The sequence below is a fragment of the Gymnogyps californianus genome, unplaced genomic scaffold (genome assembly GCF_018139145.2).
Source record: "Gymnogyps californianus isolate 813 unplaced genomic scaffold, ASM1813914v2 HiC_scaffold_47, whole genome shotgun sequence".
In the NCBI taxonomy this organism is placed as follows: domain Eukaryota; kingdom Metazoa; phylum Chordata; class Aves; order Accipitriformes; family Cathartidae; genus Gymnogyps; species Gymnogyps californianus.
In genome coordinates, this window is record NW_026114367.1 from 93,853 (window position 1) to 114,808 (window position 20,956).

At 55.6% G+C, this 20,956-nt stretch overlaps 1 protein-coding gene and 1 pseudogene across 1 annotated transcript; both read left to right on the top strand.

Annotated features, from left to right (window-relative positions):
• Positions 1 to 5,833: 5,833 nt before the first annotated feature.
• Positions 5,834 to 8,383, top strand: LOC127028877 (uncharacterized; annotated as a pseudogene).
• A 5,281-nt stretch (positions 8,384 to 13,664) lies between these two features.
• On the top strand, positions 13,665 to 16,353 carry LOC127028878 (outer dense fiber protein 3-like). The gene is made up of 6 exons (XM_050914532.1): positions 13,665 to 13,781; positions 14,540 to 14,740; positions 14,963 to 15,064; positions 15,318 to 15,439; positions 15,870 to 16,010; positions 16,267 to 16,353. Exons 1-6 carry the CDS (start codon positions 13,676 to 13,678, stop codon positions 16,351 to 16,353), a joined length of 759 nt encoding a protein of 252 aa, XP_050770489.1. The 5' UTR covers positions 13,665 to 13,675.
• The last annotated feature ends 4,603 nt before the right edge of the window (positions 16,354 to 20,956 follow it).

Below are 20,956 nucleotides of genomic sequence, written 5' to 3' on the forward strand. Positions count from 1 at the left end.
GGGGTCCGGTGTGTTTCACCTGAAATAAAGAATAAAAAACTGGGAAACATACCTACGGAGGCAAGTGTCTAGACGGTGCATATACTCTCCTGAAGAATACCCCTGCTGCCGAGAAGATGGTACCCCTCGTGACTCAAAGCAACCGGGTCGACGAGCGAGGCAGAGGAGTAAAAGACTGTGGAGAAAGGAAACCCCAGAGTGGGACTGCGCCAAGATGCTGGAAGAGTTGCCTCAGGGATAATAAAAGAAATCCCACCAAGTATATATCAAACGACAACTGTACTGAGAACAATTGGGCCCTGGGAATACAAACTGTAGCCCTAATTGGTCGGGTCTCCACCCTTCTCGATATGCCGTGTTTCTAATTACGATAAGTTACCTGAGCACAAATGTTAATGGCTATCCACACCAACCCTTTAAATGGACCCTAAGTCGATTCGAAGATCAGACAGCTATCGCGACCCAGATAACACCTGGAGAACCAAGTTTTAATTCCTCTTTGTGCCAGCTAGTCCCGAGAACCCGATGTTGGAAATATATGGGATTCTATATGTGCCCTAGTTCAAATCCTGGAAAAGGGTACTGTAACTCCCCTAATCAATATTATTGTAGTTATTGGGGTTGTGAGACCATAGCCCCTAGTTGGATACCGGGATGTGGCAGAGATAAATACCTAAGGGTCCAGTGGGGTCCGTATGGATGCACCCCACCGAAGGGGTGGAAAGGACGTGGAAACTGTAAATACCTTTTCCTAAATATTACACAACCTACGGATATTGGGTGGACAATTGGAAGAATATGGGGAGTGAGGTACACAGAACCCGGAACGATAAGGGAGGGCTCATACTAATTAAGAAAGAACCAATACCCCAGGCCCCCTCTGGGGTTGGCCCAAACTCTATTATTATTGCAGACGGAGAAACGGATTTAACAGAAATAACTCCATCTGTTTCTGAAATTAACACCAAGATAAATCTGCCAGAACCTGGAACTCCGACTCCTACCCCCCAAACCAACCCGTTATGGAACCTGTTGCAAGCAAGCTTTCAGGTCCTAAATACAACCAATCCTAATATAACGAAACATTGTTGGTTATGTTATGATACACGCCCACCTTATTATGAAGCTACAGGAGTAGATCACAGGCATAGAAAAGCTAATGGTACTAACCCGGCTGGATGCCTATGGGATACTCGGAAACAAGGAATTACCATGTCACAAGTCACCGGAAAAGGAAGGTGCCTAGATCTAAACAACATCTTTGCAATAAAATTGTCCAAGGGCCAAGTGGGAGACAGGCGGACTGGTTACTCCCAGCTGAAAACGCAAAAGGGGTTTGCTCTCAAACTGGAGTCACGCCCTGTTTATCAACAAAAGTATTTGATTGGACAAAAGAATTCTGTATACAAGTTATTGTAGTACCTAGGGTAATTTATCACCCTGAAAGCTTTATGTACAGTAAACAAGCCTCCTCACTCCATCACATACAGAAGCGTGAACCCTTTACCGCTTTAACCGTGGCAATTCTTATGGTCACTGGAGCTGCAGGAGCTGGAACCGGAATAGCCTCACTAGTACAACAAAATCAAGGACTACACGACTCTGTCTTTCCTTTTCACCCCCGAGCTCCCAAAGCACCAAGGCAGAGGCAGGCAGGGCACTCGTGCGCTCAGGTCGCACCACGGAGGAGAGAGCAGGAACAGCCCTCTGGCACCCAGGAGTAGTAACAGCAATTTCTGCTCTCAACTGGGGCTTAGTCCATGTGCAAGCACAGTACTGATCCAGATACGAAACTGAGGGTGTCGGTTAATCCCAGGTGCCACGTACACTGTACCTTCTTCCATCGCCTCCTCTCGATGAACTGTTTTCCACTCTCTTCCACCTCAGCCCAGCTTAGATAACTGCATTCTGGCTCAGGGCTGACTGGGGGCTGGCAACCCCAGCAGCAGGAACCGCTCTGACCCTGGTTGTGGGGTTGTCCCTGGGGCTGAGCACTCGGGCCCAGGCCTGGTGAACTGGGCCACGGTGGGGCTCGTGGGCGGTGAGGTCTCCAGGTCCCCCCAGGCCCGGCCACGCTGGGAGACACCTGCTCCTGCGCCTGCAGCTCCCCTGGGCCTTGTGCTGGGCCTGGGCCCGGGCCTGGGCCTGGGCCTGGGCCTACCTTTAGCCCTGGCCCTGGCCCTGGTCCCCCCCTCGCCCCGGCTGCCCCCAGCCCGACTCTCACCCATGGCTGCTCGGGCCCCTCGGCCTCTGTGCCCCCGCCCCAGGCTGGCTGGCACAGGCCAACACCGGCTCTGCTGATTGGCTCAGCCGTGGCCAATGGCGTGCCTATTGCCGGGCGAGCAGGGGCAGCCCGGGCCTCTCCTGCCAGAGCTGGCCTGCGCCCGCTGCCCCCCCACCGCAGCTCGCTCCTCAGCCAGCCGGGACACTGGGCCTGCGGAGAGACGGCCTTCGAGAAGGGCCGTTTCACCTGGAGCTGTTCTCTCAGCAGCGCAAGGTGTGTGCACAGCTCTGCCGTCCCTCGGTGCGCTCCCGGGGTCTGGGCCTGCTCAGGGAGGGAGGGGAGGGGGGAAAGGAGGGGGGAGAGGAGGGGAGCTGCCCTGGATGTGCTCCGCATGGGCACGTCTTTCCCCAAATGCGGGTCTGCCTGTGCTGCAGCCACAGCCCTGGGCAGGAGGAGCTGCGGGACGGGCGCCGCTGGCGTCGGCCAGGCCGGCACCTGGCGGGAGACAGGGCTGTGCCCCCGGTCCCACCGCCCGTGCTGAGCCCAGCACCCAGGGCCTTCCTCAGGCCTGGCCTTCCCCTGGGGCTGAGGAGGAGAGACGCCCTGTGCTGGCGTGGCCCAGGGCATCGTCCTGCGGCCAGCAGGAAGGACGGAGCCCCCGTCCCTCTCCCCAGGGGGGCTGCCCAGTGTGCTTCGCTTCTGTCCCCGGGGCTCCCCAGCGCTGGCAGGCCCCGCAGAGCTTCAGGGCCAAGCAAGTGGCGGGGCGCCAGGGGCTCGTGGGGCTCAGGGCAGCTTTGGGCATCTGCGAGGCCGAGGCGTGGCTGCCCCTTTGCTTCTGCAGATGCAGTGATGTGCTCCCCCCTTGATGGTGAAAACTGTTTCTCCTCACGGCACGTGGGCTGGACAGCTGCCACGTCCCTGTTAGTCTGGGAGGCCTTGAGGGAAGCGAGGAAGTCCCAGCATGCTCACAGGTAGGGGGACAGTGGAAAGGAGCCATGTCAAGGTTGTGCTGCTGTTTCACAGCTGAACTCAGCCATTTGTGTGCATCCCAGCTGTCAGCTGTTCAGAGGGTTGCTTCCTATTTCTGAAGGGATTGAGGCCACCAAGCTTGGTTTATGTGCTTTGGCAAGCTTGTTTCCACTTTGTGTCCTTTGTGGGCAGTGGAAATAAGGAAGCTGAATTTAAAGTGTGGCAACATTTCAGTGTAACACTGTCAGCTGTTCAGAGTGTTGCTTCATATTTATGAAGGCATAAATTAAGGATTAGGGGTTTTACCCCTTCAATGGCTCCATGAGAGAATGGATACCATTTGAGTGAAGGTGGGGGATCTTCTCTAGTTCGTAGGCTAATCATTTTTTTGGATTTTAGGAGTCCTGCTTCAGTGGGATCCCACCCCCAAACATGGGGCAGGAGTTTTTGTAGTTCTTTTAGTAGGGTGAAGTCTCTAGGGCTTTCCTGTAATGGGGCAACTAATTTAGATAAATTGTTGATAGGTCTCTGGATCCGCATGCCGTGGGGGGAACAGTGTAAATTTGCCTGCACTTTGCAGCGTCAAGGTCTCCCTAAGAAATTTGTTAGGCTGTTTGCAAGTAGTATAAAAGAATGCGTAATTAATAGGGGCCCTAGCTGGAGGGGCATCTCTTCTGAACAGGGTATGTGTTGGGGACTTCAGTTCCCATGATATATATTTGTTCCAATGTGTTCCTGTGTGTTTAGAGCTGAATGCATAGTGCCCGTATCTATTAGGCAGAAATAATTTCCCCCTAACACCACCCTAAGGGTCAGCTGGAGCTCTTGTTGTGGGTTTATAGTATTTAAAGTCATGTGGGCGTTCTTCTCCCAGCAGCTTCTGCAGCCCACCTTGGATTATGCTCCTGGATTCGTATACGCTCATCTGGGGTAAGCACCGATTCAAATAATTGTTGGACGTCTGCCCAAGTTGGATCGTATGCTCTGAGGATACCCCAAATGGTCCGGACTACTTTTTCTGGGTCATTTCTGAGCTTGGGCATCTGTTGTTACCTGCCCCTGTGCTCAGCACTGTCCCTGTCCTCACGCTCAGAGCCATACCCACCTGCCACGCTTGACACCCTTCCCATCCCAGTGTCAGTGCTGACCCCATCCCCATGCTCGGCACTGGCCCCGGCCCTGGCCCCGGCCCCATGCTTGGCCCTGGCCTCCACGCTCTGTGCGAGCCCTGCCCCTCACCTTGGCCCTGGCCCCCCATTCAGTGAGGTCCCCAGCCCCATGCTCAGCAGCACCCCTGTCCCACGCTGGCATGGTTTAACCCCGGTAGGCAGCTAAGCCCCACACAGCCACTGACTCACTCTGCCCTGCAGTGGGACGGGGGAGAGAATCAGAAGGTTAAAAATGCAAAACCTCGTGGGTTGAGATAAAGACAGTTTAACAAGGAAAACAAAACAAAACCAAACCAAGAGAACAAGCGATGCAGAAAGCCACAATTGCTCACTACCAGCCGACTGATGCCTAGCCAGTCCGGGAGCAGCAGCAGCTCGCAATTTTATTGCTGAGCAGACATCATAAGGTATGGGATATCCCTTTGGTCATTTGGGGTCAGCTGTCCCAGCTGTGTCCCCTCCCAAGGTCTTGTGCACCCCCAGCCTGCTCGCTGGCGGGGCTGTGTGAGAGGCAGAAAAGGCCTTGACACTGTGCACGCACTGTTCAGCCATAGCTAAAACATTGGTGTGTTACCGACACTGTTTTGGTCACAAATCCAAACCATAGCACCATACAGGCTACGATGAAGAGGCTTAACCCGTATAAAACCAGTAGACATGCTCAGCGCTGTCACCAACTCCACACTCACTGAGGTCCCCACCTCTGTGCTTGGTGCCATCCCTGTCACACGCCTGCAATGTCCCCAAAGCCCAAACTTCAAAGTCGCCACCCCCTTGCTCGGTGCATCCTCGTCCCCACGCTTAGTGCTGTCCACATCCCCATGCAGTTGGCCCCGTTCCCGTTCCTGTGCTCGCCACTTTCGGCGTGCCTGCGATCGACAAGGTCCCTCTCGACACATGTAAGGCCGCCTTTCAGCGACTCCCAGAATGGTTGAGGTTGGAGGGCACCTCTGGAGACCACCTAGTCCAAGCGCCTGCTCGAGCAGGGTCCCCTGGAGCAGGCTGCCCAGGCCTGTATCCAGCCGGGTTGGGCCTGTCCCCAAGGCTGGAGACTCCACAGCCTCTCTGGGCGACCTGTGCCAGCACTGCAGCCCCGTACGGGTGCAAGAGCTCTACCTGCCCCCACGCTCGGCGCCGTCTCCACGCTGAGAGCGTGCTGAGGGCTCGGCCCCTGCCTCAGCACTTCAAACCCACCCCTGTGAGGCGGTGGCCGTGTCACAGGGGGTGGCAGGTAGCCGAGGGCGCCCCTGCCCGTATTGGGGGCACACGCAGATGGGTGGTGGTGATGTCACAGTGGCCACTGTGACCCATTGCCAAGGCCTTGATAAAGGGCTGCTGGCCTCCGGCCGTGCGTCAGTGCGACCTGGTGAGGTGAGGAGAGGGCAGGGGAGGAAGGGGCTTGCCCAGGGCTGCCGAGGGAGGAGGGGAGCCTCACACCTCGGGGCTCCGGGGCCTGTGCTGCAAGCTCACCATGTCCCGCCGCTCCCTCAGGGTTGGCAGAGGAGCGTCCGGAGGAGAAACCCCGGCCCTGCTGGGGCAGAGGATCTCCAAGCGCTCACCGTCGACGTGCACCATGTTCGCAGTGAAGCAGCAGGACCCCGACTCGAAGGAGCAAGGTGAGAGCAAAGCATCCCTCCCCTCCCCACAGCTGCCCATGGCTGGCAGAGGGGTTGTCGGGGCAGTCTGCGTGCGGCCAAGACCGGTGGCAGGGGAAGGCAGGAGCTCCCCAGTCGCCGTGGGGCAGGGTCCCTCCTCTCCTCAGCAAGCGGGGCCCAGGCTGGGCTGTGGGCACCTGCTGGGGCACCCGTGCCTGCCATGCTCCCTTCTTCTGCAAAGGCCCCAGCCCTGCCCTTCAGCCAGCTAGGCAGGGACAGAGCAGGGCCTTGGGGGCGATCCCGCAGGAACACTTCCCCAGCCCCGCAGAGGTGCTCATCCCAGCGGCATTTGCTCTCTCCCCTCCAGCATGCATGCTGTGTCGCCGGGCAGAGGCTGACCCGGATATCTGTGGGTGCAAAAGAGCGAAGAGAGGGCTCTGTGCCCACACGTATTGCCTGGTGAGTTCTCCTGGGGCTCCCTCCAGCTTTCGGCCAGGGATGGTCCCTTCCTTGCTGACCTAATGAGCTCCCGGCCTTCTCCGCTCTGCAGTTTCTTGCCAGCAGGCTTTTTCCGCAAGAGAGCAGGAACGGGTTTCTCATGGAGGACATCAGACGTGCAATCCAGGCGGCAGCCCACAAGGTGAGGACCTTGAGCAGGGAAGTTTGCCCCGGGAGAGGCTTGCGGGAGCTCCTCCTGGAGCCCAAGAAAGAAATCGCAGCCCTTCCACCAGCTCTGGGACAACCGCCTGCTCCCAGCAGCTCCACAGAGGCTCCGGCACAGGCCAAAGCCTCGTGCGCCAGGCGGATCTGCGGGGTGTGAGCCAGCAGTGCCCACAGCCTGCGCCCTGCCCAGAGGCGTGGGGCTGGCCACGCAGGCCCTGAGCCTGCCGCTGAGGGGGCTGCTCTGCTCTTTCCAGCGCTGCTTCGTTTGTGGCGAGATGGGTGCCACCATCACCTGCCAGGAGAAGGGGTGCGTCCGCAGCTTCCATCTCCCCTGCGCCTCAGAGGGTGAATGTGTCACCCAGTTCTTTGGGCTGTACAGGTAAGGGCTGCCGGCCCTCGTGCAGGAGCCTCCTCGTCTTCAAGCCCCCTCCTGTCAGCAGTGGATGCACAAGTGAGGAACCCCCAGGGACACTTCCCAGCAGCCTACCACAGCCACAGCCACAGCCACAGCCAGAGCCAGAGCCCAGACAGGGTCTGGGGCTCCTTCACAGCTCCTCTGCCCTCCTCGCCATCTCCGGGGAAGGACTCAGCACTTCTCACCTCACCTCGCCCATCCCTTCCATCTTCCCCCCAGGTCCTTCTGCTGGGAGCACCGCCCAGAGCAGGCAGTGCAGGCCACTCCGGAGCAGAACAGCACCTGCATCGTCTGCCTGGAGCTCGTGGAGGACAAAAAGTCCTACCGCACCATGGTGTGCCCAGCATGCCAACACGCCTGGTTCCACCGGAGCTGCATCCAGAAACAGGCTGTCCACGCTGGCGTCTGCTTCCGCTGCTTGCATTGCCGAAACGAAGATCAGTTTGTGATGGAAATGCTCACCATGGGGATTCGAATCTCCAAGAGGTTGGTTTTTCTCTTCCCAGCTGCCAAGACGTCGGGCACAAGCGCAGCGCCAGGCCAGGGAGTGCCCCGGCAGGCCTGGCCTTCTGCTGTCCCCTGCCTCTTGTCCTCAGCTTCATGGAGGAGCTGGAAATGGTGGTGGGGGCAGAAGCGCAGGGACAGCCTGGATCTGCCTGATGCTGGGGCAGCAGGGGCTCAACACTTTTCCCTTCCTTCTGCAGCAGACAACCATCATGGGAGAGCGACCAAGCGTTCGGACTGGTGTATCAGAGGCACAGCTGCTGCAATGCCAGCAAGTGCCTTTGTCCGGGAGGCAGGGAGCAGGCGGAGGAAGAGGGGTAAGTTGCCAAAGCAGCAATGGAGGGCTCTGCACGGGATCTCTGTCTCCGCACGGGCTTGGGGAGGAAGGACTAAGAACAAGGGCTCTGCTGGGCAGTCCCTTGCTTGCCTCACTTTGTCCTCACAGCTGGCAACCTGTTTGCTTCCCCAGGCCCTGGCAACTGCTCCTGTGCAGCTCCTGTGCTGCCGAAGGCACCCACCGACACTGCTCCTACTTGAGGAACAGCGCAAGCACCTGGGAGTGCGACTGCTGTGCTGGCCTGGGCACTGGTAAGAGGCAAAGCGCCTGGGTGCCCCTGGGCTGGGGCCAGTGTCCAGGCTAGGCCTGGTAGCAGGGGCTTAGGGTGGGCTTGGCTCCGGGAGGGCTGTGGGCACCACAATGGCCTCTCCTGCCCCGGGGCTGGGTGGCCGTGCTGCTGACCTTCCTGCCTCTCCTCACAGCCTCCAGTGACAATCCAGCGCTTACCAGCCCCAGCACCGCCAGCCAGGTGGCATCAGGGCTGTCCCACCGCTCCCTGGTGTATGAGAGCAGCAGGCCCAGCACCATCACCCAGGCACCACTGGGGCCATCCCGCAGCTCCCCAGTGCCTGAAAGCAGCAGCCGCTCCAGGCACCCTGGGCCAGACCGGATCCGACACCGCTTACGGTTACAACGGCGGGCGCAAAAGCCGTACAGCCGGCCTGGAAATCAGCGCGGGACCAGCCGTGTGCCAGCCCCAAGTGCTGAAAGCAGCACCTTTGGCACTGCCAGCCAGCTGGCACGGGGACCATCTGGCGCCTCGCCAGCACTTGAAAGCAGCAGCCCCAGCACCACCAGCCAGGTGGCACTGGGCCTGTTCCAAGGCTCCCCAGCGCCTGCCAGAAGCAGCTGCACAACTGCCATCCAGGCACCACTGGGGCCATCCCGCAGCTCCCCAGTTCCTGAAAGCAGGAGCTGCTCCAGGCACCCTGGGCCAGACCGGATCCGACACCAGTTACGGTTACAACGGCGGGCGCAAAAGCCGTACAGCCGGCCTGGAAATCAGCGCGGGACCAGCCGTGTGCCAGCCCCAAGTGCTGAAAGCAGCCCCAGCACTGCCTGGCAGATGACACTGGGGCTGTTCTTTGCTGCTCTGGCGCTCAAGAGGAGCAGCTCCAGCTCCACCAGGCAGGCGGCATCGGGGCTGTCCCGTGGCACTCTGGCGCTCGAGAGCAGCAGCCGCTCCAGGCACCCTGGGCCAGACCGGATCCGACACCGCTTACGGTTACAACGGCGGGCACAAAAGCCGTACAGCCGGCCTGGAAGACGCTGCTGAGCAGTCATGCACCAGCCCCAAGTGCTGGCCCCCATCCCCCAGCACAATAAAGCTGGTTGCTCGTCTCATCTGCACTGGGAGATCCCACGCTCATTTGTCAGTCATCCTCCTCTGCCTTTCTCGAGGGGCAGCGTTAGGGGACGGGACTGGGTGGGCTGTCTTCTCCCCGAAGGTTGGCAATGCCTTCCCCAGACCTTCCTCCCCACGGGCTGGCCTTGGCCAGCTGCCCAGCACCTTGGCCATGTGCTTCAGGCCTTGCTGGCCCCGGGAGGCTGCTGTTCAGCATCACTCTGGAGAAGCGATGTTCCCACGCACCCCCCTGAGCCCCGTCTGCACCCGCGGTCTCTGCCCCTTCCCCACTCCCCTGCGACAGCTCTTCCCCACCTCTGGGAGCAGCTCTGCCGTCCCCCATGGCGCTCCCTGCCCCAGGGAGGGCAGCCTTGCCCAGGATGCCCTGACTGGGCCCCAGCACCCTGGCATGTCCCGGGGAGCGGCGGTAGCCTTCCCAAGTCCAGCTGAAGCTCAAGAGGGTTTCTGCCAGTGGAGCTGCTGTGGCACTTCCATCACTTGGCAAGGTCTCTAACTTTTCGTGGGTTCACCTTAGTTTCTGCTCTGGGTGAGATTGTTGGCAAGCATTGAATTCGCGCAGCCTGGGCTCCTGTTCAATCGTCTTGTTGCTTTTTGTCCCAAAGTGCTTTGTCAGACAGCTGTCTAGTGAACGAGGCTTCTAGTGATGGTTCGCTATCTGGATATGCAGAAACAGGAGAGGGATGGAAGTTAATGTTTTTAAGCTGGATGGACACAGCAGCTTGACTTTATTAAGTGTCTCGGTACATGTCAGATCAGCTAGGAGAGCATCCTCTGCCTCCTAGTGATGCTGGGTAAGATCACAAATCTTTAGTCTCGTGCTAGGTTTTCACCGGCAAACACTTCTGTGTACTTCTTCCTGCATCTGCTTTTGTCTCTGTAAAACCGACAGCTGGTCTCTGGGTCTTTTGCTTTGTAGTCAGTGATACTATTTTGCAGTTTAGTTCATCTGCATTCCTCTCTTTCTCTCACTCCCTCTCTGGTTTGGATAGCTGAATCATCTCATGACCTGTTCAAGAGAAGATTAACCAGGCGCGTATTCCTGTACTAAGGAATACAGTGGAGGAGAGAAAGGCAGAAGCGTCTCATCAGGCCACACGTAAAAATGCAACGGGATCGGCAGTTTCAGCCGTGTTTGGCAGTGGTGTTGCTGTCGCCCTGTGCTAGCTCAGTGCTTCTAGCTCAGACTCGGTGCAAAGGTTGCCTGTGAGTTTCTTGCTTGGTGCTGCCCATGCCTTTGGTTGGTGTGGGGTCTGTGTGGTTGGCTGGAGTGTGGCTTCATGCCTTACCTGCTAGGCTGATTGATCTGCTTTGGGAAGATTTGGAGCTGTTGGACAGGTGGGACTGAGAGCAGGGAAGGCATCTGGCTTTGGGCTCTTGTGTGGTTTCGTTAGTGCAAGGACGCGGACTGCTTTTTGGCTTATCCCTGCTGTTCGGTCCAGGTACATCAGCCTCCAAGAGAGGGAGAAGCCTAAAGGCAGCATCCTCCCCAGCAGGTTCTGTTCTAGGCGTCTTGTCTGTCCGATGCCCACTGTAGAACTGGTGCCTGTGAAGAACGATGTTGGGAGGTGCTGGGACTGCTTTCTCGAGGCAGAACTAGAGGCTGAGCCCTGAGCCAGAGAAATGCAAGCTCACAGGGACAGGCCTGCAGAGGCTGTGTAGAAGGCTAGTATGCAAGGCAACTATGGATATATGGAATACCATACATTGCTCAGGCTGTGCAACTGTTGGTACTTTTATTCTTAAGAGTCACCAAAGGCAAAGAAAGACAGAATTCCTGCTTAGCGTCTGTTTTCTTCTCTTGGTTTTCAGTTCTCCTTCACCTTGGAGCCCAGCAACTTGCAGCTTTGGATGAGAAACATTTCCCTTGCCTTTAGCTCTTTTGCCAGAGGCAGGGCAGACAGGGTCAGGCAGGTGCCAGTGTTGTAGAGCGAGCCCGGCGCGTAGCTCCTTCCACAACTCCTCCATGCTAGCTGCTGCTGAAGCTGCCGTGCTGAAGCCACAATCTCTCAGGCCAAGCAAAACTGCTTCTTTGATTCCACTTCTCTGCATCTTCACCCCCACCCGGAATGAGTAGCGACTCTCACAGTAAAGGGAGCTGCTGCTGGGGTCCCTCACAGCCCTGCAGCACGACCTGTGGTGTTTCCTGTATCCCTGGAAGACTTGAAAAGGGAGAGAGCAGGAGGTGGCAATGTTTGCTGCTGTTATGAAGCTACTTAGAGCAATGTAAAGAGAAGATGTCTGGGAGGGATCCACCCTGCTACAGCCTCTTTTTCCTTTTCTTGTACCTCGTCCGCCTCCTGTTCCTCCTCTTCTTTATCCTCCTCCTGCTCTTTCTTCTCCTTCTTATCCTCTACCTCCTTCTCCTTTTATTCCTCCTGGTCCTCCTCCTCCTGTTATTCCTCCTCCTTTTGTTATTCCTGCTCCTCCTCTTCTTCTAGTTCTTTCTCCTACTCCTCCTGTTCCTCCTCTTCCTGTTCTTCCTTCCCCCGATCTTCCTTTGCCTCCTCCTCCCCCTTCCCCCTCTTCCTGTTGATTTTTCTCCTCTTCTTCCTCCTCATCTGTTTTCTCATCCTCCTCCTGTTCTTCCTGTTCTTCCTTTCCCTCCTCCTCCTCCCCCACTAAAGCTAGTTGAAAGCTCTCCGTGTCACTCTGGCCAGCATGTAGCCTAAGTGGCATTTACACATAGGAAGTAATCTGGATTTTTTTTCCCCCTCCCCTCGGCCCGGAGGATCCCACAGAGTTGTCCTCAGACTCAAAGGCAGAGAGAACTCCACAGAAGAGCAGGGGCCAACCAGCGAGCACAGAAGCAGCTGTAGCCAAAAGCACCTGAGCCTGAACTACTCACTGAGTATTTTCTTCTTTCTCTTCCTGCTTAGTAACTGATTACTATAAAGGAAGAGTAAAACACACAGAGGAGCGTTGTAGACACTGGGGTCCCTCGAATGGAGAAGCCAGAGCAACTGGAATGAGAGCTTTGGTCTCTCACTTCCCCCCAACGTTAAGACCATGACGCAGACCTCCTGGAAAAGCATCAAAAGATACAAAGCACAAGCTGAGAATTCGACGTTATCAACTCTCCAGCTCAGGTCGGGGGATCTCCCATTGCTGGCGACTGCGGGCGCAGCAACTGGCAGTTACAACTGCTTCACAACATTTATTCACACCTGGAGTAAGGCCGTTTTGGGATGGTTTGTTAAACGAGGTAGGAATCTGGAGGGTTGACCCTGGCCAGCAGCTAACCCCCACCAGCTGCTCGCTCACTCCGTTCCTCTCCGCAGTGGGATGCGGGCGAGAACTGGAAGGGCAAAAGCAAGAGAAACGCGAGGGTCGAGAGAAAGACAGCTTAACAAGTGCAGCTGTGCCAGCTGCGTCCCCTGCCAACCTCCTGCCCAGCCCCAGCCAGCTCGCTGGGGCGGCAGAGTGAGCAACAGAGAGGACCTTGGTGCTGTGCAAGCACTGCTCAGCAATAGCTAAACATCGGTGTGCTATCAACACTCGAGACAGCACCGTGCAGGCTGCGATGAAAAACAATCCCCTGTATCCCAGCCAGGCCCAGTACAGAAAGCCTGCTGTGCCCGCTCACGCTTCTTATTCCTATGAGAAACCTGTGAGAAATGGGGCATTTGACTTCTCGGGGAGAAGTCTGAAGACGCTCCCGATCTCTGGCTGGCATCTAGCTTTACTTGCGTGACCTCGAAAGTACACACAAGTCGGCACAGTTTCTTCTGCACCGTGGGAAAGGCCTCTCTTGCCTCTGTTTCCAAGGACAAACTCCCCAAAGCGGCACCACAGAGGTATTCCGAAACCTCGCTAACTGAGAGGCCCCAGCAGCAAATTCTGCTGACTAACACCCGGCCCAGCTCGCCCTCCCCAGGAGGAAGAACGTAGATTAAGGGACATCTGGAAAGTAAGGCACGAGATCGAAATTCCAGGCGTTCAAATGCACATCCATATTATGATGTGAGCCCAACAGCATAAGAACATAAGGCTGCTAGATTAAACGCAAAAAGCACATCGCTTTTTCCCTCATTGCACGTTTCTGCCGTGCAGACCTCATGAAGGTCTGGCCCTGCGAGCTGGGCATCCCCTGTTCCCGATCAGCCGTATGATGCAACAGCACATATGACAGGCGCCAGGAGCCTCTATGATGTCACAGTGCGTCTCCATGACGAGCCAAGGCCTCTCCCCAAGGCCGCCTGGCAGCTGACACCACAGCCTCTCCTGCCCGATCGCTGCCTGCCCTCACTCTCGCCGCGCTCTGTGACCGAGAGCTGCAGCAGCCGACTAGCTCATCCGCACCCAGTCCGACGGCCAAGGCTGAGAAAGCTGAAGCGTTGCTGCTCCTCCCGGGGAGGTTTCACACCGGGCCTCTGCCAGGGAAGGCCCTCAGCAACTCTCCTGCTCTTGCCGTAGGCTTTGTAGCCCCCTCCAACATGGACGGAGCCTGGGTGGGCACCTGGAGACCTCATCGCCCACGCGGCCCCATCATGGCCCAGTTCACCAGCCCGGGACCCAAGTACGCAATCCCCGGGACAACAGGTAAAGCCACCGTCGCCAGGGGGGTGCACCACTTCCACTGCCTCCAGGGGACAAGCAGCCACAGCTCCATTCCCCTTTGCTCCAAGCCTCCCTGCTCTCAGCTGCAGCAAGGACACAGGCCTGCCAGAGGAAGGCTCCGGCTGCTCCTGGGAGAGCCCCGGCAAAGAGCTGCCTGCCTCCGCTGAGCACAGAGGTGGCCTTAGCGGCGCCTTAACCCTGACTGCGCAGGAGGAAGCTTGTTCTGCATCTTTGCTCCAAACTTGTTGCTCCCACCTCACCCTTTTCTTCCTCTCCTCTTCCTTTTTTTCTTCTCCTCCTCTTCTTTTTTTCCTTCTCCTCCTCCTTCTCTTCTTCTCCTCCTTTTTCATCTCCTCCGCTTCTTCTCCTTCACTTTCTTCTTCTCCTCCTCCGTAATAGCAGGGAAGTTTCAATTTCTTTCCCATCGGGGCTCCAGCAAAGCAAAACGTCCCAGAGGCCACCTTGACATTTGCTTTTTAAGTTAGCTTAGCAAGTGTTTGGGGGTTTAATACTTGCTAAGAATAGCATTTTGGTGATATGCTGATTCATTGCACAGTGCCTACATCGTTCTGGCTGGAAGGTAGTGTCCCATTGTATTGGCCTGCTGGTGTCCTTCTTGGAGGAAGAAATCACGCAGGAGGGGAACTTCTTGAGGCAGGCCACTCCAACTACTCCACTCAGAACCTAGCTTGAAATAGGGAGTTGCAGGCAGGTGTCCTTTCACAGGCTTTTCTTCCTAGGTTACCTGGCTCACAACCCCACCAAAACCAAAGCCCCTGCCTACACATGTCAAGGGCCGAAACCTCCCGTCGCAGACAGCTGCTCTCCGGGTCCTCGGTACTACGTCCAGCCCTCCATCACCAGGAACGGGAAGTACGTGGCTCCAGCACAGCCCATGTGCGGCCTTCCCAAGATAAAGAGCGAGATCACCCCGGGACCAAGTGAGTACCATTTCTCCAGCACTTCTTCCAGGCAAGACAAGCACGCCTTCCTTTTGCCCTGTGCTACCGGGGTACAAAACCATCCGCTCCCGCCCTCAAGGAGCTTCAGAGCTTTCCAGACAGAAAGCAAACAAGGCTGAGCACCTCCTCCTCACCTTTCCTCTTTGGCTTGAGGAAAAGAGCCCAGCTTCACTGCTTTTCTCCGCTTCTCCTCTGCCCTAGGCGACTACTCCACCGACAAGGCCAACAAACACCTCTACAAATGCGCGCCGGCGCAGTCCATGGCCTTCCGGCACAAGGCCGTCAAAACCGGCCAACCTCCAGGTAAGGGAACGCGGGGACAAACACACACTTGCAGCCTGCGCGTCCTCCAGGGAAAACCTGCTGGACAGATGTGTGTGGAGCAGATTTGTCGGTTGTGGAGCTGCCGGGCAATAGAAGACGGAGGCATTGGGAGGAGGGGCAAGACATCCTTCCTGCTCCTCGCAGCAGGCTTGGCAAGCTGCTGCTCTCCCCCCCAGGCACTGCTCCTCTCCCCGCAGGACTCACACACGCTCTCTTCCCATTCTCCTTCCAGGTCCTGGCACCTACACCCTGCCTAGGCTGGTGGGACCCAACACAGCCTACACCCACGCCAGCCCGTGCTACTCCATGAAAGGGAAGAGTAAGCACAATGGCTTTGCTGAAGACCTCTCCAAGGTGAGCTACGCTTCTCTGCTCTCTCGCGTCGGCAACTGAAGCTCAGCTGCTCTCCTCAGGGCAGAAGGGCTCCAACGCCTGCTGCAGCCTCTCTTGACGCACACTTCCCTGCACCAGAGGTAAAAGCCAAGAAGCCCCGGCTCCCCTGGCTCTCCTGCTCTAGGCAGCGACACTGACACCTGCAGTCCCTCGCTTTCCAACACTAACAGTTTTGGTGGGGCAAAGCTCATGGGCACTAATGGGAATCTCCCTCCTCCTCGGGGAAATCTGCCTCTCTGCAGGGCAACAGGAGGTGCCCTTGTTCCAATCGCTCCCTGCCTCTCACACCACTTCTCTGGCCAGCCAGCTCAACTAGCGCTGCCCGCGTGGGCACCCGGCAAGAATCAACACTTGCCTTTTGTACCCAACAACCTGCCTGCCTCTCTTCCAGACGCCAGGTCCTGCTGCATTCCCCAAGGTGGAACTGGACGTCTACAAAAAGAGGGCTCCCATGTACACGATGGGAACCAAAAGCAGACTTGGAGGAGACAAAACAGTGAAGCCGGGGCCGGCAGACTACTGCCCGGGAAAGGTAAGGCAGCCTGCCCGCCTCTCCTCCTCTGCTTTGCAACAACCAGCCCTTAAGCATCTCCCCCTTCCGATGGGGCTTCTGAGAACTCAAGACCACCCTAGCTAAAAGTGCCCAGGCATGCACACAAGCAACGCACAACAAACGGCAAATGCACGTACATCAACTCGTTATGCCAGACGGCCTCACTGAAGACAAGTCGTCTTGAGAAGAGGCCACCACGGTCACCTTTTTTTTCTTCTCCCTTTTCCCCTTCCAGGTGACGCTGATCAAGCCCCAGGCACCTGCTCCCACTTTTGGACTCCGACATTCCCTCTACACAACTCCTCTAATTTCTCTGCTATGAGTCTAATAAAACAACATATCCCCAAAGATCTGGTCTGTTCACCTTCAGCTGCGGGGAGAGGGGGTGTGCGGGAGTGAGGACGATCGGCTCTCTCCATCTCATGTCTAGGCCTCAGCCAAAACATTGCAAGATGAGGACGAGGGGAGAGCACCGAGATCAACCGTGTAAGCGAGGCAGAGCTCTCTGACAGCCCCCTTTCACCTGACCGGAGCTAAACGCTGCCCCGTGGAAGCAGTCCAGCCCTTCCCTACACGCTCTCACCCCATGGCCGAGCGTCCTGCAGGCACAGGCTTGCCCCCAAGGACACAGCCTGTCTCGGCACCCCCTTTTCAGTGCACACAGGTGGCTTGTCTCCAGGGTGCGGCCAGAAACACAGACGCTCTGCATGACCTCTTGCCGTGGGCTGGGCCTCAATACCACAAGCAAGTCCCCAAAACACTAACACTTAAGGAGAAAGAATCCTTCATTCCAGTTTGAAAAGACAGTAATCATAAAATCATAGACTCATAGAATCATTTAGGTTGGAAAAGACCTTTAAGATCATGGAGTCCAACCATAAACCTAACACCAGCAAGTCCACCCCTAAGCCATGTCCCTAAGTGCCACATCTACATGTCTTTTCCGTACCTCCAGGGATGGTGACTCAACCACTTCCCTGGGCAGCCTGTTCCAATGCTTGAGAACACCACTTGTGACCGGCCGCCAACTGGATTTAACTCCAGTCACCACTACTCTTTGGGCCCGGCCATCCAGTCAGTTTTTTACCCAGCGAGGAGTATGCCCGTCCAAGCCACGAGCAGTCAATTTCTCCAGGAGAATGCTGTGGGAAACGGTGTCAAAGGCTTTCCTGAAGGCTAGGTAGACAACATCCACTAAGCGGGTCACCTTGTCGTAGCAGGAGATCAGCACTGGGCTTTCGTAAACCCGTGCCGACTGGGCCCGATCGCCTGGTTGTCCTGTACGTGCCGTGTGATGGCACTCAAGAAGATCTGCTCCATAACCTTCCCCGGCGCCGAGGTCAGGCTGACAGGCCCCATCGACTTGTGTGTCAGTGGTGTAGCAGGTCGCTAACCATTTCCCCTTGGGTTATGGGGGCTTCATTCTGCTTCCTCTCAGTACTGGGCTTGTTTTCTGTACCTTCTGCCCTTTCACCAAAACCTCAGTCTACACTCGAGGGATGCTTTCCTGGGATCCATAGCTGGCTCTCTCGGGGCCTTGGAGGGAGAAATCGGAATTGTCAGCACAGCATGCACTGGGCAGCTGAGTTTGCCTTACCTAGCATGTGCTTTCTAAAGTCCCAACTCATTTTGGAAGCATTTTGCTTTCTAGCTGGGAATGATTTCGCAGGCGACGTAGCATCTAACTGGGCAATTTCCATCGGTGCTAGCTGTGTGCTGGGCTTCTGCTTTCTGGGAAGACAGACAACATGCCCCGCTTCTTGCTAACCATCTAAGTCAGACATCCGGTAATTGTAAGTAATCTAAGCAAGTGTTTTCTGCGTCTGATATCCTGCTGCTTCAGTAGTGTGGTGGGTTGAGCTTGGCTGGCCACCGGGTGCCCACCAAGCCACTCTATCACTCCACCTCCTCAGCAGGACAGGGCGGAGAAAAGAAGAGGAAATCGTGGAAGAAGAAGAGGACACCATAAGCCAGCCGGGTGAAGAAATCCCAAGAGAAGCACAAGGGCAACCAAAGAGCTGCTTGACCTTGGAGTGAACTCTCCTAATGAACATAACAGAAAAGCCGCCCTCGGGAGGGAGAGCCCCTGCCAACAGAAACCCCTTCCTCACAGAACATGCCCAGTAAAAAAGGAGGACGCTGAGACTTTAAGTGGAGACGGGGCTTGCGAGAACCAATAGGAAGGAGGGGAACTCAGCAAAACTGTAGCAGGACTGATAACTGTTGCTCCAAATGTATAAAATGTTTACTGTGTGTTAACCGGCTGTGCTAGCTTTGTGGAGTTACCACCTAGCACCCATCTCTGTGCAGACAGGAAATAAACAAATACCTCGACTCTGGGTGTTAATCGGCTTCTTGCACACCGGGTGAGAGAACCCTGGTTTTTGGGACAACATCTTGGCCACCCCCAAACATGGGGTAGGAGTTTTTGTAGTTCTTTTAGTAGGGTGAAGTCTCTAGAGTTTTCCTCTAATGGGGCAACTAATTTAGATAAATTGTTGATAGGTCTCTGGAGCCACCTGCCCTGCAGGGAAGAGTTTAAATTTGCCTGCACTTTGCAGCGTCAGTGTCTCCCTAAGAAATTGGTTAGGCTGTTTGCAAGTAGTATAAAAGAATGCGTAATTAATAGGGGCCCTAGCTGGAGGGGCATCTCTTCTGAACAGGGTACGTGTCGGGGACTTCCTTCAGATCCCATAATATATTTTTGTCCCAATGTGTTCATGTTTTGTGGTTGTTTGTGTGGAGCTGAATGAATAGTATCTATTAGGCAGAAATAATTTCCCCCCCCACTTCCATAATGGTCAGCTGGAGCTCTTGTTGTGGGTTTATGGTATGTAAAATCATGTGGGCGTTACTGACGGTTGCTGCATAAGAGGATCCCAGTAATGGTCAATGGGAGGTTTTCCTCACCCTTGTTTTAATTCCATTGGACATAAACCATTGACCAAGGCTGGGACTAAGATTGGATCTAGCTGCAGCTAAGCTCCATCAGGAGTTTAGAAAGCAAGGGGGTCCATTCTGAGCCTCGTGACTCAATGGGAGGCTCTCCCTTAGCCTTTTGCATCTCCAGTCTCTGTGTGAATCATTCTTCCTCGATTCGAATTTGATTTTCCTTTGTATGTTTCTCCCATGTAGTAAGTAACAGAGCGAACCTTGCCATTGAACTTTGTCGCACTTTTACAAATTCACCTTAAAATCACTTTTGCCAATACCTTTGACGGTGATTCTTTCAGGGATCTAAGCCACTCCTTGCACGACAAGCTCCGAGCGCTGGACCCGGTCTTACTTGGGGGGAAATACCAGAGGAGCTAGTAAAGTATGGCCGACGGGTGGGATTTGTTGCAAGAGAAGTGAAGAGCCAGGCAGCCGTCCGAAGGGCGGAGCTGAGGGAAAAGCCTTCTCCGTTCGGAGATCGGAACCGCAGAGGGGAAGCCTCAAGGAACCACTTATGGCAAGAGGGATTAGAGAAGGGAATTCCCCGGGAATTGGTGGATGAATTTAGGAAACTACCTTTCCCTAAACCCGCTGAGTGGGACAGGACAACTTGTCAGGAAGTACAAAATGCACAGGTTTTAGGTGCAGTAATGAAAAACAGTTACAGTGGCCTGTAAACTACACGCAAGGGTGTTACGGATATATGGAATACCATACATTGCTCAGGCTGTGCAACTGTTGGTACTTTTATTCTTAAGAGTCACCAAAGGCAAAGAAAGACAGAATTCCTGCTTAGCGTCTGTTTTCTTCTCTTGGTTTTCAGTTCTCCTTCACCCTGGAGCCCAGCAACTTGCAGCTTTGGATGAGAAACATTTCCCTTGCCTTTAGCTCTTTTGCCAGAGGCAGGGCAGACAGGGTCAGGCAGGTGCCAGTGTTGTAGAGCGAGCCCGGCGCGTAGCTCCTTCCACAACTCCTCCATGCTAGCTGCTGCTGAAGCTGCCGTGCTGAAGCCACAATCTCTCAGGCCAAGCAAAACTGCTTCTTTGATTCCACTTCTCTGCATCTTCACCCCCACCCGGAATGAGTAGCGACTCTCACAGTAAAGGGAGCTGCTGCTGGGGTCCCTCACAGCCCTGCAGCACGACCTGTGGTGTTTCCTGTATCCCTGGAAGACTTGAAAAGGGAGAGAGCAGGAGGTGGCAATGTTTGCTGCTGTTATGAAGCTACTTAGAGCAATGTAAAGAGAAGATGTCTGGGAGGGATCCACCCTGCTACAGCCTCTTTTTCCTTTTCTTGTACCTCGTCCGCCTCCTGTTCCTCCTCTTCTTTATCCTCCTCCTGCTCTTTCTTCTCCTTCTTATCCTCTACCTCCTTCTCCTTTTATTCCTCCTGGTCCTCCTCCTCCTGTTATTCCTCCTCCTTTTGTTATTCCTGCTCCTCCTCTTCTTCTAGTTCTTTCTCCTACTCCTCCTGTTCCTCCTCTTCCTGTTCTTCCTTCCCCCGATCTTCCTTTGCCTCCTCCTCCCCCTTCCCCCTCTTCCTGTTGATTTTTCTCCTCTTCTTCCTCCTCATCTGTTTTCTCATCCTCCTCCTGTTCTTCCTGTTCTTCCTTTTCCTCCTCCTCCTCCCCCACTAAAGCTAGTTGAAAGCTCTCCGTGTCACTCTGGCCAGCATGTAGCCTAAGTGGCATTTACACATAGGAAGTAATCTGGATTTTTTTTCCCCCTCCCCTCGGCCCGGAGGATCCCACAGAGTTGTCCTCAGACTCAAAGGCAGAGAGAACTCCACAGAAGAGCAGGGGCCAACCAGCGAGCACAGAAGCAGCTGTAGCCAAAAGCACCTGAGCCTGAACTACTCACTGAGTATTTTCTTCTTTCTCTCCCTGCTTAGTAACTGATTACTATAAAGGAAGAGTAAAACACACAGAGGAGCGTTGTAGACACTGGGGTCCCTCGAATGGAGAAGCCAGAGCAACTGGAATGAGAGCTTTG

Coding starts and splice junctions, on each gene's coding strand:
- LOC127028878 (XM_050914532.1), top strand. CDS start 13,676: ATGGACGGAGCCTGGGTGGGCACCTGGAGACCTCATCGCCCACGCGGC. Junction 15,065..15,317: donor CAAAACCGGCCAACCTCCAG/GTAAGGGAACGC, acceptor TTCTCCTTCCAG/GTCCTGGCACCTACACCCTG. Junction 16,011..16,266: donor CAGACTACTGCCCGGGAAAG/GTAAGGCAGCCT, acceptor TTCCCCTTCCAG/GTGACGCTGATCAAGCCCCA.